Source organism: Daphnia pulex, chromosome 3, assembly GCF_021134715.1.
Source record: "Daphnia pulex isolate KAP4 chromosome 3, ASM2113471v1".
NCBI classification, from domain to species: domain Eukaryota; kingdom Metazoa; phylum Arthropoda; class Branchiopoda; order Diplostraca; family Daphniidae; genus Daphnia; species Daphnia pulex.
Genome location: NC_060019.1, coordinates 7,902,189 through 7,917,739, shown reverse-complemented (window position 1 = coordinate 7,917,739; position 15,551 = coordinate 7,902,189). Strand labels below are relative to the sequence as shown.

The following is a 15,551-nucleotide window of genomic DNA, read 5'->3' as shown; positions in this document are numbered from 1 at the left end:
TGCAGATGTTTCCGTGTTGATCATATTCGGGCTCTCATCGCAGATCCAATTATTTGAGAAGATCTATAGCAAACATAAAAATATAGCTAGTATGAAATTGAGGCCCGTGGTGACGTCACCAAATAGTTCATAAAATAAATAGCCTAATACCGTAGGTGATAAATATTTTCATATTGAATCCCAGTAAATACTAGTGTTCCTTCGAAATTCGAATATAGTTCTTTGGAAAACAAATTTTTATTCTATTTGTATCCTTTATTCGAAATATTTTAAAAAACATCGAAAAAAGAATAAAAGAATCGAAAGAAAGAATCGAATACAAATTCCAAAGCCGATTTTTGGATACTGTTTAGCTTTTCCTTGAAGTCTTATTGTCGGACTTTTGAAATATTTAAAATTCAATGAAGTCGGGCATGCAAATAATTTAAAAACTGAATGGAGTTCTATTGTCGCGTATAGTGGAGTTCTACTGTCGCATACAAAGAAATTTTTAAAAATCATTTAAAATATTGGGGTTCTATTGTCGGTGGGTTATTCGTTCAAACTCGAACAAGTTGGGCTGTGTGTGTAAAGAGAGAGCCATCAAGTTGTAATTTTAAAACCAAATTCCCTTAGTCTGTAAATTTAAAGTAATCGATAAATCAAAATAAAATGCGAACATTTGAAGTTTCAAATTTCGGCCACTACGTGCAGATGGCGCGTCAGCCGAGACGGCCGATACATTTTCGCAGAAAATTGAATTAATTCAATTGATGAAATTAATTTAAATAAAAAATAACGATTGAACAATTTGGCTTTTAATATTTCTAATCGAATACAATCAGCACATCAGAAATTTGACGTGAAAATGTATTCACAAACGGAAGTTAACTGAGTCAAACGGCTGGTGCAAACAGAGTTTCCCATGGCGAATGTCAATATAAACAGAGCGTCACATATCCAAATCAATATGATTGAAGATTTCACTCAAAGTTTACTTTCTTCAACTCTCCAACTCCAAAATCTTCCAGTAATTCTTCATCCAGAGCAACTCGATTGCAAATCTCGAAAATGGCGTTCTCGTCCTTCAGTTTATTTTCTCCGTTTTCTCAATGGCCTAACCAGACATTCGGTGGATTTGTTTACTCCAATAACAACCAGCCGGAATGCGGATCTCCAATTGATTTGATAAGTGATAACGTCTGTCATAATATCATGTTTGAATTTCCCGCTGAGAAAATGGAGGTGTCCCCGAGAGGTGGAACGAAGCGCAAGAGCGAAGACGACTGGTCAATTTCCAATCCAGCCAACTCGACCAACATGCCTAATAGCAAAAAGATCTGCTTATTAGTTGCATTACCTGATGAGAAAAGGAAAAAGATCCTCAGCCCGGGCAACAAGCGCCGACGATCAGCAGCCGCAAGAGCCACCGGAGCAGCGACGACATCACCGGAAGTTGGTAAGGCCAGCAGGTGGACGGTCCCAGCAGTTCATCATCAATGGGTCGTCCAATCTCATCCTAATCACTGGCCGGATTTGATTTACCCTCCGCCCTCCTTCCGTCCTGACTACCGTCGTCCTCCTCCTGTTCAGCACCGGCCTTTTCACTATTACTACACCTCCATCATCGCCCAAGAACCGCAGCAGTTGATGGACGTCGATCCTGAAATCTACTAGTTCTCTCGTGTACGTTACCTATAATATTCAACGACACCAGGTGATACCAGAGAATTTTGTACATACGTTTTCCATCGAGACGCTCTTCGTGTGACAAGAAATATTCTCGGAGCCGATTTAGACGAACCCCGTACAACTGAGAGTTGAGTCATTCATAGTCCGGACCGGACCACCAAACGCAGTGCCCTTTTGGTTCTGAATCTCCTCGACGGCAAGAGAACATTCGTGTTCCCGGCCGTGTAGAGTTGATCAGATCCAAATAGGTGCTGCATGGCGGTACAGTTCGGATGAGTTGCGCAACTCTCAAGTTGACGGGGGGTATCCTATACTATACTATCCTATACTATACTATAAAAGAATAAGCCTCTTGGGCGGAGCTAAATAGTTTGTGCTCACGCGCTGATTGGCTCCCAGAGTTTCTACCTGTTTTGGGTTCTTTACCCTCAAGGGAAAATCCTCGAGTTGCAGCAGGGGAGGCTGAGTCGCTGAAGGGGGGATCGAGCTAGGGGAGGAAATTTGGCGAAAGGAACACGGAAATTCGTTCGTTTTGTTTACTAATGATAGTTGTTAAGCAAAAATGACGTTTGTAAAAAATGAACTTCTTATTTAACACTAAGGGAAATGTGTTCACGAAATAATAAAGACTAAAATCGGCTTACTAAGATAGAAATAACGAGACGGCAGTATGTGAATTTCACTCACCACGGTTAGAACTACAGCAAAGTATACAAAGGGTGGCAGAAACAGATTGAAATGAAACTGTTCTTTCTCACAAGGAACAGAGTGTGAATGAATCAGTATTTATTCAAAATTTTATAAGGATCTATGAATCAAAAGGGAGAATATGCATGATTTCAAGGAGAAAATTTTCGATGTGTGTCTTCTTTGTCTTGATGTAACACTACGGCTTCTATATAAGTTATTTCGCGAAAAATTTTGTTTCTATATTTAATAATAAAAACCCTAGAATTAACTGATAATAAAAATAAAAGATAGAAGAAAACGAAAATTTGATTCACGTTCAAACTGAATGAAATTGACTCAATTGCTACCAGGAAAAACGTTTGTGACGGGTAACAAATCAAAAGACAACAATACCAGTCTTAAAATTAATAATAAAACCCCGAGAAATAACGTATAAGAAAAAAAAAGATAGAAGAAAACGAATTTGATGGTTTGATGGTCATCAAATGCAACTCGGAAAAAAGTGAGTGACGGGTAACTAATCAAAAGACAATAATACCAGTCTTAAATTAAACTGTTTGATTACGCATCCGCGACTAACACAGACCAAAATTTCGGGGAAAAGACGAATACCTCTAACACTAATATTAAGTGAGGGGCAGACAGAATATCAGGCGACGAATCGACGAGCAGGCAACGAATATTAGGTAATAAATAAACTAAGGACAAGAAATGATCAGGCTAATCAAGATATCACGCAATTCAAATAAATTGCAAATAAAAAAGTGTACAACTTAAAACGAATAAAAGAAAAAAAAGTGATCAAAAAACGAAAATGGTCTAGCAAGAAGAAAATTAACTGGCAACAAAGTGACAATGAGTTTGACAGGCAAGATGTCAACATGGGGAAACAATTTTAATCACTCTGAATCAAAATAGAACATCAATCAAATAAATTGTTACTAAAGAATCTTCGCAACTTAAAATGAATAAATGAAAAAGGTCTAGCAAGAAGAAAACTAACAAGGCAACAATGAGATGGACTGGCAAAATGTCAACAGGGGAGAAAAATATAAAAAAAATGGCGAAGCAAGCACGGAAATTTGTTAATTTTTAAAATTTACTACAGCTGTGAAGTGAAAACGACATTTGTAAAAAATGAACTTCATGGTTAAAACCAAGAGGAATATGTTCATGAAATAATAAATACGGGAATCGGCCAACTAACTTATAATTAACCAAACGGCAATGTGTGAGTTTCACTCATGTTGATTTGAGCTAGGCAAAGTATATAAAGGGTCACAGTGAAAATAATGATATATATAATAATTAAACCGCTTTATTTGCTTATGAAAAGTAGTCTGTTTCGAAGGGTTCTATATGCCTGTCTACAGCAAAAAGCAATTAAACTGGCAAAAGAAAAATGTCAAAGAGACGATAAGATTTACGGACAAGAAGTAAAATGGGTGGGGAAATAATTCAATCACTCTGATACAAAATGAAAAAATTTAGCAACTCCAAAATTGCAACATCGACGACTCGGTAAAAACAAAATAACTAACGAGGATAACTCAAGCGTGACTCGAGCTCGCGGGGGTGGGGGCCCCGGAGGGGCACCCCCACGGCCGCGAGAGGAGTGCTGGAGATCCTCGCGGCTAAAGAGTAGAGCCCGCGCCAAAAGTTTCAACATCGACCACTCCATAAATAAAAACAAATAACTGCCACTAGCTTTGGTTAGGTTAGGTAAAGTTAGGTTAGGTTAGGTTAGGTTAGATTAGGTTAGGTTAGGTTAGGTTAGGTTACCAAGTGTAGTAGCTCCCGAACAACAATCACCAGCAAATTTAGGATCATCACGGCAAAGCCGTGAAATTCACATTCGGTATCATCACGGCGAAGCAGTAAAATTCTTATTCGGGATCATCACGGCGGAGCCGTGAAACTCAAATTCGCGATCAGCACGGCGGAGCCGTGAAAATCACATTCGGGATCAGCACGGCGAAGCCGTGAAAATAGGTAAAAGGTTAGGTTATGATAAGTTATGGGTTTTTTTTTAAAGTAATCTCGAACGACTCGAAAAGTAAAAGTCAAAATCGCTTACGAAAAACACGAATCCACGTTTTCTTGGAAAATCATTAACGCACCAAATTCTTATGTTTCCGTTACGTTAGCTTTTAACTGGCACAAGATTACTAGTATTCCTATAAATGAGTCGGTCGGTGACGAGGTACTTCAACACGGAGAGGCGAGGCATTTTTCTATGTAAATTTCATTTCGTTCAATAAATTTCGATTAAAAATCAAATTCCTAATTTTGTTAGTTGTTTTCATTCAATTCTATACTGTAGGTATAATGCAAAGAAATGGAGTTAAAATCGGTTAAAATAGTATATAACAGACGTGTCAGTGAATGGTGTAAAATTCAAATAATTTCGACGAAATGGAAGAATGTTACCATTAAAATGGAATTAAAAAATTTAATATGAAACGTACATCAATGCGGAACGAACAAAAAAGCTATATTTTATAATAATCACATAATGTGAGAAATTAAATCTTTTACCTGATCGCCGGAACGCTTTCCCGTTACCGGATGGACTGGAGCAGCGAGCAGTGGCTTCCGGTGGCTTCCCATGGCGAGTCAACAATGACCTCATTGGGTTTTGAAGAGTACGCCCGTGGAAAATGCGGCTGAGGAGTGAAGGTTTACTTGGCTGGATTCCCAAATGGCGGGCGTGAAGTAGCAAGTTGCTCCTGGGCGAGATGTGTGAGTTATTGTAGCGAATCATGAATCATCCATTTATACACGAGTATGTATGTAACTACAGAGGGAAATTTCCTAAACTTTTAATTAAATTATAAATCTCGACAAAATGCATATCGATTCAGATTTCATATTCATACCATGAAGCATGCAATCTTGCGCATAATTTTAACGATTCAAGCGAAGATTCTCTGTCGTCTGACGGCAGACATGCAATCACCGAGGAGCGAGGACCGGTTTGTTCTAGGCGTGATTGCACTTAGTTTCCATAGTAATAGAGTCATATGTCATGCCCGGCTTGCACTTGCGATCACACGTGTAAATATGCAATCATATAAACAAACCGCAGGCCTCCCTCTTCAGCGTCTTGCCTTCCAACATAGCCATCGGCTTGCTGATGGAATCGTATTGAATTCTTGATCAACTATATATTACGGATCGACAAATTCTTGCGGAGCCCTTCTTGTGAATTTTGAGGTTGCTCTGCGCGTACTTTTCAATGTCGCCCTCCGACGGAATGGTGGGGCCCTTGTTGTTGAGTCCAAGCTGTAAAGAACATTCAGGATTGATCTAGTTGAACCTCTGAGTGAAAAGGAATGGGAAAATATTGCATACCGTCGACGAAGATTGCTGCAACGGACTATAGACATGCTGAAAGGTGCCGGAATGGTGGAATCCATTGACTGCGACTGACGTTGAAAACCAGGGTCGATCATTTTAACTTTCAAAACTTCCGACTCAACAGTCCACTAACGGTTAACAAATATGCACACGGTAGCCGTTCTGTTACAGAAATAGTAAATGTTTTCTTTCTAGGGTCGGCCCTGAACACGTTAACGTTTAAGGATTTCAAAAGTTCTATGGGCTTTCCATTCTGACGGCTAAAACAGCTACTGTCCGCTTTGACCAAATTACTTTTAATGTGGGGTCTAGAAAGAAAAGATCGATCGTTTTTTAGTGTCAGAATTATTTAGTTCTAGTTATTCCGGTTTGTTAGCTTCAGCAAAACGGACAAAATAAATTCTAGTGTCGACCGTGAAATTATGCCGTTCTAGTGTTGGATTTGAAAAGTAAAAAAAAAAAACTGTACTCCGTCGTACTCCGTTACCATCCAGACTACTTCTACTACTACTTCTTCAATCAATCCTTTACTGAAAATTATGATCCTCCAACCTCCATTTCGAATTACAAAGAGTTCACTGAAAATAATGCGGGGATAAAATCTAGTTTAATAGGACTATGATTTTATCGAGTAGGCTATTCAAGAAGACCTTTGTATAAGTGAAGTATTAAAGAAGCTAATAAGATAAAACTAGAATGTAAAAAAAAATAAAATTTTTATGTTTAAGAAATCAATTTTGACCATGCACTAGACAAGGGTTTTTAAAATTATGAAAACAGTTATCAGTTTCAAGAATTTTGAAAAAGAAAAAAATTTACAGACGTAAATACATACGAAAATTTATACAAAATACGAGTCGCGTCCTTCGCGGGCTGCTATTTGACCAGACTAAAAATGAAATAGAGAAAAAGAAGATAAGATTTAGAAAAATTTGAAAAACTTTAAGCAGAACCAACCTTAGTCAAAGCCTTAGAATCTATTCTTGATCCATTCACTTCCTTTCATCAACAGGAGCCTCGATTTCAAAAAACGGTCTGGCCCATGATCCAAAGCACTTATCAAGTGCAAACAGCAGTTTCTGAATCTCAACTGGATCTCCCAAGCAGCATTTTTCGTTCACTTCCGTCTCAGAGATTCCTTGTTCAATTTCAACTTCGACAGACTGACTTGTGCCCTCTAGACTCAGCATTAGTCCTCTTAAACCAGTAAGAGAGGCCAAATTGGACAGAAAACTGATCTTCGAATTAAGATTGGACTCCGGAATACTGAGCATTACCTCAACAGCTCCAAGATCCTTCTCGGCAACTCTAGCTGCCACCAATTCGCTGGCCTCGCGGGGGATTTTCCCTTGATCGGTTTTCAATGGCAACAGTCGTTGGATGGCACTTAATATCAATCCATTACGACGTCCGTCGCCTGGGAGCGATGTTTTACGGCGGTTTCCCCGATGGATGGATTTGTAGAGAGAGCACAACTTGGCGATCTTCAGATGCAAAGCTGACTTTTCGGGCTTTTTCGGACGCCCACGTGGTGTTTTCGACGGGGTTACAACTGATTTGATTGCAGCGGGAAGACATCTGGACGGTGACTTGGCAGGTGTTGGGGAAAGTCTGCGGAGTTTTGCCTCCATTTGAGAGACAGACCTCCCAGGAAAAGCCGAGCGAAGCCTTTTACACTTTTCTTGTCTGAGTACGTTGGGATCCATTTCCTTCTGGAGAACACACAAACGTTCCTCTTCCGCCTAAATAATAAATGACAGGAATCAGTTTAAAACTATATAGTAAAGAATTTTAGTAATTTTACCTTAGTCCAACGAAATTTGCGGTTTTTTTCGTTCAACCTCGTCTGGTAATATTTGAATAGTTGAAAAACATGTCGTTTTCTTACTTTTGTTTCCGTAGATATTTGTGTCGCTATGGCTTGAAAGTCCATATATTGATCTTCAGGATAGTCTTTAGTAATTTTCTTCAAACAATCGATTTCCTTGGCCGTAAGCTGACCCCTCTTGAAGCTAGGATCTAGTTTCACCATCCACCATCTCCTAACGAACACTCCATCGTAGCCAATTTGATGTGGGAACACCTCCGAGGCGATCTCCTTCCAGTCGATTAGATTAAACACAGCTGGATCTTTAAACCATTTTTTTGGGTTCACATTTACTTCTTTGATCTGTTTATCAAAACTTTCAAGTTTGTTTGACAAAGTTTTGTGCGGGGACCCTTTAGCCGCCTTCTCCGTCAAAATAATCTTCACGTTCTCTCTTTCACTCGTCAGTTTGTTTAAGGCGATTCGTATTAAATGCCTCAAGAGGACTTCGTTCAATTTTTCTTCTTGTTTTGGAAGCATTTTCGGCTTAGGGGTGTAGAAAGATGGCTCAAAACGAAGAATTTTGTTCAAACGTAGAGCTTCTTCGTATACTAAACAAAAAAATTAGATATGAAATCAATTGGAAGAAATACACTGAGTTTTATATTACCTGGTAGAGGTTTACCATCCTTATCCTTAAAATAAGGATATCCAAAATTAGAAAAGCTCAGTCGTTTCATGACATCTCTCTTTCTTGTCTTTTCCCCAGCATTTGTTTTCAGACGCCAAATCTCTTCTTTCAATAAGCGATGTCGTTTTTCTAACAGCGATTTTCTTTCGTTAAGTTCTTCTAGGAACTTTATCAACACAGCACAATACTCTTTGTTGGCCGCTATAGCTTCATCATACAATCCAGCTTTCGCACGTTGCTCTTGGCCAAAGCCATCCTAGATAGAGTAAAAAGAATTATGCATTTAGATACATAAGTGGTACACATTTTGTACACACCACCATTTAAAAAGATGGTATAAATTAAGAGAAAAAGTGTCATTACCATTTGAAGGGTTCCTTCATCATTTTCACTGCTATTCTGACGTACTACGTGTTCCACATTGGAATCAAAATCTGGTATATTAACAGGTTGGTAAATATCAAAGTCAGCGATAAAATCCTCCTGGAAAAATGTGCAACATAAATTCAATATATTATGAGATGTGGGACACTTTTTACACACGATTCTCAAACTCTGTTTAGCATATAAATACGATACATTTTTTAAATACGTCATAACTACAAAAACATGTTCCTAAAATTTTATTTAGGAGACAGACTCAAGTAATATTACCTCATAACCGTCAACATTTTCAGAGATCATTGTTGGAGATCCATGTTGGAGATCAAGATTCGAACCCGAATTCGATTCTTCAAATTCCATCTAAAGAAAATATCCATAAAAAAAATTGTAGTCTATAGAGAGATTATCGCTTTTAACAAAATTAAAACAATATATTCAAAATAGCAACAATTTGTTATCAATACATTACTGATGACCTCATTCTGAAACACCTTGGCTACTAGATCAACTTTGAAACACACATGCTATGTTGCAGTTTGGAGTGTTTGACTATCGGCTACAATGTCAGCAGCTGCACAAGGAAAATCCACTGGGTACTGCAATACCAGCATACATATACTTACACTCAGAAGATTGTCTCAACTGTAATTACCTCATTAGGGTTCCCCTGTCCAAGGATAAACAAACACAGAGTAGGGTCTGTTAGTATTTCTGTGTTGTTTAGGATCTCCACTGTGTAAATTTCATCAGGATTAAAGGGTAGGTCCCAGGAGTCAGCCATCTTTAGTCTAAACCAGAATGAATAATATAACATATGAGACAAAGTAAGTAGAAAAAAAAATAAAATACCAGGCGTAAGCACAAACCCCAAGTAACAAGAATAATCTTTAGCCTAAGGACAAAAGCACGACAGACTAATTGCTCAGCTGACAAGATTGTTGGCAAACCTTATTGACAAGAGGTCTGAAAGAAACTGGGTGTTTCCTCTTTGACTTACACCCCAGAAATAGCAAAAATAAGACCTGAATCACTGAAAAACAACAAAACTTTACTTACACAACTTGCTGGCTAAAATCTAGCACCAGCTAGCACTTAGACACGCAACAAATTATTCACACACCAGAAAGAATGCTCAATGTCTAACTCCAATTTATCATAGAAAATGAAATTCCGGCAAAACTCTGAATGCAACACAATCCTCTGAAGTTCAAACTACCATGAGACTACGTTAGAACATGAAGATAACAAACAAACGTAATTGAAAGTTGAAATGTTGGTTGAGTTGTGTGAGGGTGGGAACTGGGAAGGTGTGGGCTAAACAGAGTGCCAGCATGATGCCAGCCCATTTTGATCATCACTCACCAGATGTCTTTCTTTTTTTCATAGCTTCATGACGTCATATATTAGAGATACTCCGTCTGATAACAACATCAATAAAATCACGTTTTTTTTTTAAACAATCAGCAATTACTCCAATTAGACGATCCGTTTTACTTTTACCCCAATAAACAAAATTGTGTCTGCTCGATGTCAGCTCTCTCTCTTTTTCTTGTTTTGCGATCCATGGCCATCTAGCGCTCGGATTCATTACACGAATTTTGTATTTTAACCGTTTTTACTTATCCATTCGTGTGATTTGGATGGATGCGGTTTACGTTCAGGTAGACACGTAGGCACTGTGAAATTTAATACCGCATAATGAATAACACATTTTGGTGGATGCGGTGATTTTGGTGTATTCACTGCAGCTGAATAGTGAATACACTCCCAAATTAATTGCCTTGGATTAAGGTTGTTAGGTAAACATGTAAGAAATGCGCTGTTATTTATAACGACACAATTTTCGAGCAATTTTTACTTTTGGAAGCTTGGCGATATTATTTCTCATCCCATTCGCATCCGAGTTGGCATTATATTTTGATCGTGATTCGTGATATGATTGGTTCTTCTTATTCTCATAGTTATCTCTTTTTTTAATTAGTCGTTTAGATGGAAGAGAAATACGTACGGAGCAAGCGAGACAGGTGAAGAGATAGGCAACGACTAGGAACGGAAATCCGCTATTAATTAATCTACAATTTGCCACTAGATGGCGTGCAGTGATGCTCAAACTGTTGAGTAGTGAAATGCAGACACTGGTACACTTCATGATTTATCATCTCTGCTTCAGTTTATGGTAATGAAAAATGGTAAAGTAAAATTTTTTTTCACATTAATTTCCAATTTGCTAAGAAAAGATTTTTTTATGCATAGGTTGTACACTAAAATGAACGCCGTTCGTTAATCGTTACTAGCAAGTTGAGCACATATAAACTACAATTACAGGTTAAATGAAAATCACAGAACGAAGCTATAGCTTTAAAAAAATCAGGCTAGATTTGTTCCGAGTTAATCCAAAAGTAATCGTTCAGATATAAAAAAAAAAACATAGAGCTCCAGCACATATTAAATTGGATAAGGAACTAGAACCCGCTTTAAGCTCGACTTGCATACTCAAATTTGCTGGTTCCAGCTGATGAGAATTTAATAATTACACGGCAGATGAGACTTTTACAACAACACGAGCGGACTTTCTCATGACTTATGGGCTCAAATTTCTAGCCTTTAACTTATCTCTGAACATTGCATTTCTATTCCTAATATTCAAACTGCTCTTTTCCTCAGATTTTTCTTTGCCGAGTCTAAAGCAAAAGTGTGTTTGACGTTAAAGTCTATTAATATTTCAGAGACTTTGTTAATTGCTTGCTTTGCGCAACTTTGTAATGAATATAGTGAACGTCAAAAAGTAGTGTTTTATTTTTAATCATTTGATGCCACGTGTCGGCTACAGCAGCAGTGTACAAGAAATGTGGAAACTTTTTCCCAGAAATATTTCCATCGCATTCCTTGGGAGCGCTTCACTCGTTCAACCTAACCGAATTTATAGTCTGCTCTCCGCACTCTAGCCTATTGTAATAGCTATTCGACTCTTGTCACAACATTTGTTTAAGTTTTCCCCTTACTCAGTTGAAGGATACAAGCCATCGAGAAGAGAATCAACGATGGAAAACGACGCTGCTGTGCTGAGTCCAGGTGAACATGAACTCAACGGATTATTTTTTTAAAAGCCCCTCCGTCCGGAATGACAACTCTAATAGCATCAACATCAACAAGAGGGGTGCACAACTATTCACGTCAAGTATATTACACACAGCACCACACTCTATCAAAACAAACCCCACACATTTACATCTGTCTCTTTTTTATACATCCAGTCGTTTCTCTGCTGAAGGATTCGGTTATAAGAAGAGTTGGCGGGTAATTCAAACGAATTTACAAGAAAACGCTTCGGAACATAATCTTTCGTGATTGGTGGAAGACAAACAGCTGATGTCATCCCCTACAGATCGATCGAGTCACGAATTCGCGTGAGATCCAAAAAAGGAGTTAATTATTTTGCGAAAGCAGCAGTTATTGCAGTATGTGAGCGCACACAGCCGCTGGGTATTGAGCCGAAATGTATTTAGTCCAACACAAAAGGACAAACGGCTTTCGGACATATTTTTCGTCCAGTCTTATTCGCTATAGGACTATATACTAATCGCCGTGTGAATGGGCCCCGTTGACACGCGCGCTCGTGCTGCTGAACTCCTCTAGCTCCAATGTCCATCTGCATGACTGACATTCCGGATGGCCATATAGCCGAGAGGATTCCCTGTGCTCTCTCCAGCACTGTACATTCAATTCATCACGCACATGTATAATACTTTGTGTGTGTGTTGTATGGCGTGCCATCAAAATGGCCTCCCATGATCGACCGAGCGATTGAATACCAAGTTGATGTACATAATCGAGCACAATGGGGGCCTGCCGTGTAGGCTGCTGCGGAACGAAATATCGGATTAAATCTTTGCGTCTGTTTAGGGCCGGCTACTATATTCCGGGGGATGGATGTGTATAGGCGAAAAAAGGGGGGGGGGAGGGGGAGGAGGGAGGCTGGAGAAACGAGGGAAGGTTCTATTATATATAGAGGCTCTCGATGGCGAAAGCTACTGGTATAAGTAGAGAGTCTAACATATTATAAGAGAGGGATAATTAATTCCGGTGGAAGAGCCGGAAAAGAGAAAAGTAGCGAGAGTAGTAGACGAGCTATGATGTAGGCTGCTGGAACTGCGGATAGTTTTCCAGTTATCCTACCTTCTATTATATGTGTATACGTAGCCTATAACTTTGTGTCCTTCTATGTGTATTGTGTTGTATGTGTGTTGGTGTGTTGCTGGTCTGTATGGCAGCGTCGAGTCATTATTCGGATGATTAAACATGGCGTACGTTTATAACGAGACACGCCATCATAGGGCTGCCGGTTAGAGATAGTCTACACACATCACAGAGAAGCCAACAGTTATAGACTCTACGCCAACTTATTGGGACCAGCCTACGCTGCTGCTGTGCAACTCTCTCTCTTATACAAGTTGATCATCTCGATTTCACAAGAGTCCGTCCAGCAATATATAATGAAAAGCCGGGCAGGCAGCCTTTGTAGTCCTGGCAGAGGATGACATAATGATTTCCGGAATAGAAGAAGACTTTTTTTTCGTTTCCATTGTCAATTTTCTCGGCCGGAATCGAGCCATTTGGCGGGCGGTGCGGAATATGTTGGATGCGCCGTTTGTTCTCCCACATCATCGGTATATAATGGGCCCGTTATAGTTCTATTTAGCCGCTGAGCTATGCTATGTCACAAACAAATAGAAACGTTGGCAAATGACGGATTGATGGAAGTCGCAACGGAAAAGCTAAACAATTTGATACATCCCATTTATGCTGTATCATATAATCAAATGATAAAAAAGTATAGTCAAACTGGAATGAAATGATTTCTTTGGCAGGTTATTCTCTATCTTCACACTATACACAGAAATTCCCCGCAGTGGAAAAAGAAACGAATCGGCATCATTCAACTGAGTTATTATTCCATCCGGAGCGGAAGAATAAGAAAATATTTTTCCCTATCCCCTCCCCCCTCCACCATTCCGGCGGAATCAAAGAAACACACACACAAAAACGGTCGTGTCTTGAATATAATAAAAGAAGAAGAAGAAGATTCATCGTGTGGGAAAAAAAAAAGAAGTCAAACGGATAGTTGAGTGAGATACAGCAGGAAAACTCTCAAGCGGATATAACAAGCAGCCAAATAGACAGAGATGAGTTACAGCAACATATCTATGTGTGTGTGTGTGTAGGGGCGCGAGAAAAATATGTATCCGTATCCATCTGTGTGTAACAACACCCGCGCGCCGGGATTTTCAAACACAGCAGTGCCATCAGCAAGTGGAAGAAGAAGAAAGGTGCTGATCGGATGGTGTCGATAATGGACCTCTTTCAACTACTATCCCCTCCAGTTTTTTTTTTCATTTTTCTCTTTCTAGCGGAGACTGTCGATGACGTATACGTAAAAAAGAAGAAGAAGAAGGTACACACACACACACACGGTACACACACAAAAGGGCAGCACTTAACTTGTTGAAGGCGGCTCTTTCTCTCTTCTTCTTCTTCTTCTTTTTTCTTTTTGAAACGCCCGGGTCTCCTGTTAGCACTCTTTTTTTCTTTTTCAACTTTTTTCGTTTTCTTCGTCTTCCTCTTCTTCTTGTTATACGCCGACAAATTCCTCGAGCACAATCTCGACACCGCGATCATCCACCGCCGCCGATTGCGCTCACAGCAATCGTTTATTATTATTGTTCCTTTTTTTCTTCTTCTTCTCCCACCAGCAACTCTTATTCTTATTCCTGGATTTTTCTTGGGTATTTCTTTGTGTGTGTTATTATACTAAATCCCCCAACAACACCTGCGTTTATTACGGAGGATTCCTTTTTTCTTTTTTTGAAAAAATAAAAACCGAACATCATCACCTGTTGTGTTTGTACAACCAGCGGATCGAGCCATGACTCCGCACACATACGGAATGAAAGAATATTAGAATGGTATTATCAAACACAAAACAAATGACCGCTATTGTTACCATCCATCTTCTATATGTTTTTTTTTTTTAAATAAGAAAATGTGTCGTATCGGTTAGACGGTTACGCAATACGTCAGCAGTTATAGGGTGGAATATAAGAGATCTATATTATTATATCTACTACCGGTAGAGATTTATTCCTGCCGTTTTCTGGCGACTTTGGCGCATTATCTTTTGCCTCTCCCAACGGGCTGCTATAGAGAAGTCGATATGGTGGTCCCACCCCATCTCTCTAGCTCTATCTCTAACCAGCAGCGCATATTGAAAATAACATGTTGGGCACCCGCTCCTTGATTAAAAAGCGACGGCGGGGTTGTATAGGTAACACACAGCACACACACAGCACAGAGAGAGAGAGAGAGAGAGCCCAGTGTGTACATGTAAGCGGATTGGGGCAACGTGCCGAATTCCCTAAAGCAGCCCATCAAGGAGTTGCTGGCTCCGGCCATGATGAAAGACCCGCCTTTCTGATTGGCCGTGCAGTCTCCTATGTATATACATCATATAGCGCGCGAGCTGGCTCCTGGCTCCTATTTCCCGCGGTCCCAAAAGTCCCACAGCGGCAGCAGCCTTACATGTGTGTCTGTGTGTCTGTGTGTGTGTATACTATGTGCTATATACTCCTTTGATATTATACACATACATAAGTCTCTAACCGCTTGTAAATATGATCCAGCAGAGACACGGAAAAGAGATAGGCGATGGTGGCGGTGGTAGCAGAAGGGGGGGGGGGGGACTGCGGCTTCTCTTTCTCCTATGGGCTAGGAGAATCATCATCATATCAGAGAGAAAATGAGATTGCAACTCGACGGCTTCTCTCTCTCCTTTTCTTATATATGATATCCTATATAATATCTACCGAGTAGCAGAGTCTGTTGAGTACGTACGGTATAGCCAGGGTATAGCGCTGGATGTTGTTCTGTATATGTGGAAAACCACTGCCGAGC

General features: G+C 39.6%; 1 protein-coding gene across 4 annotated transcripts; it reads right to left on the bottom strand.

Moving 5' to 3' along the window:
• Positions 1-6,258: 6,258 nt before the first annotated feature.
• LOC124190519 lies at positions 6,259-10,066 on the bottom strand. 4 transcript variants are annotated; one of them, XM_046583220.1, is made up of 9 exons: positions 9,724-9,910; positions 9,470-9,633; positions 9,256-9,391; positions 8,874-8,963; positions 8,583-8,702; positions 8,199-8,475; positions 7,526-8,139; positions 6,679-7,463; positions 6,259-6,610 (listed from the first exon to the last, which is right to left on the bottom strand). In XM_046583220.1, the coding sequence occupies exons 3-8, from the start codon at positions 9,382-9,384 to the stop codon at positions 6,714-6,716; spliced, it is 1,980 nt and encodes a 659-aa protein (XP_046439176.1). In that variant the 5' UTR covers positions 9,385-9,391; positions 9,470-9,633; positions 9,724-9,910; the 3' UTR covers positions 6,259-6,610; positions 6,679-6,713. The 4 variants fall into 4 exon arrangements, with proteins under 4 accessions (XP_046439176.1, XP_046439175.1, XP_046439174.1 ...); XM_046583219.1 differs by lacking the exons at positions 9,470-9,633; positions 9,724-9,910 and adding an exon at positions 9,966-10,066; XM_046583218.1 differs by lacking the exon at positions 9,470-9,633.
• Positions 10,067-15,551: the final 5,485 nt, after the last annotated feature.

Coding starts and splice junctions, on each gene's coding strand:
- LOC124190519 (XM_046583219.1), bottom strand. CDS start 9,384: ATGGCTGACTCCTGGGACCTACCCTTTAATCCTGATGAAATTTACACA. Junction 8,703..8,873: donor AAAATGTTGACGGTTATGAG/GTAATATTACTT, acceptor ACATTTTTCCAG/GAGGATTTTATCGCTGACTT. Junction 8,476..8,582: donor ATGAAGGAACCCTTCAAATG/GTAATGACACTT, acceptor TACTCTATCTAG/GATGGCTTTGGCCAAGAGCA.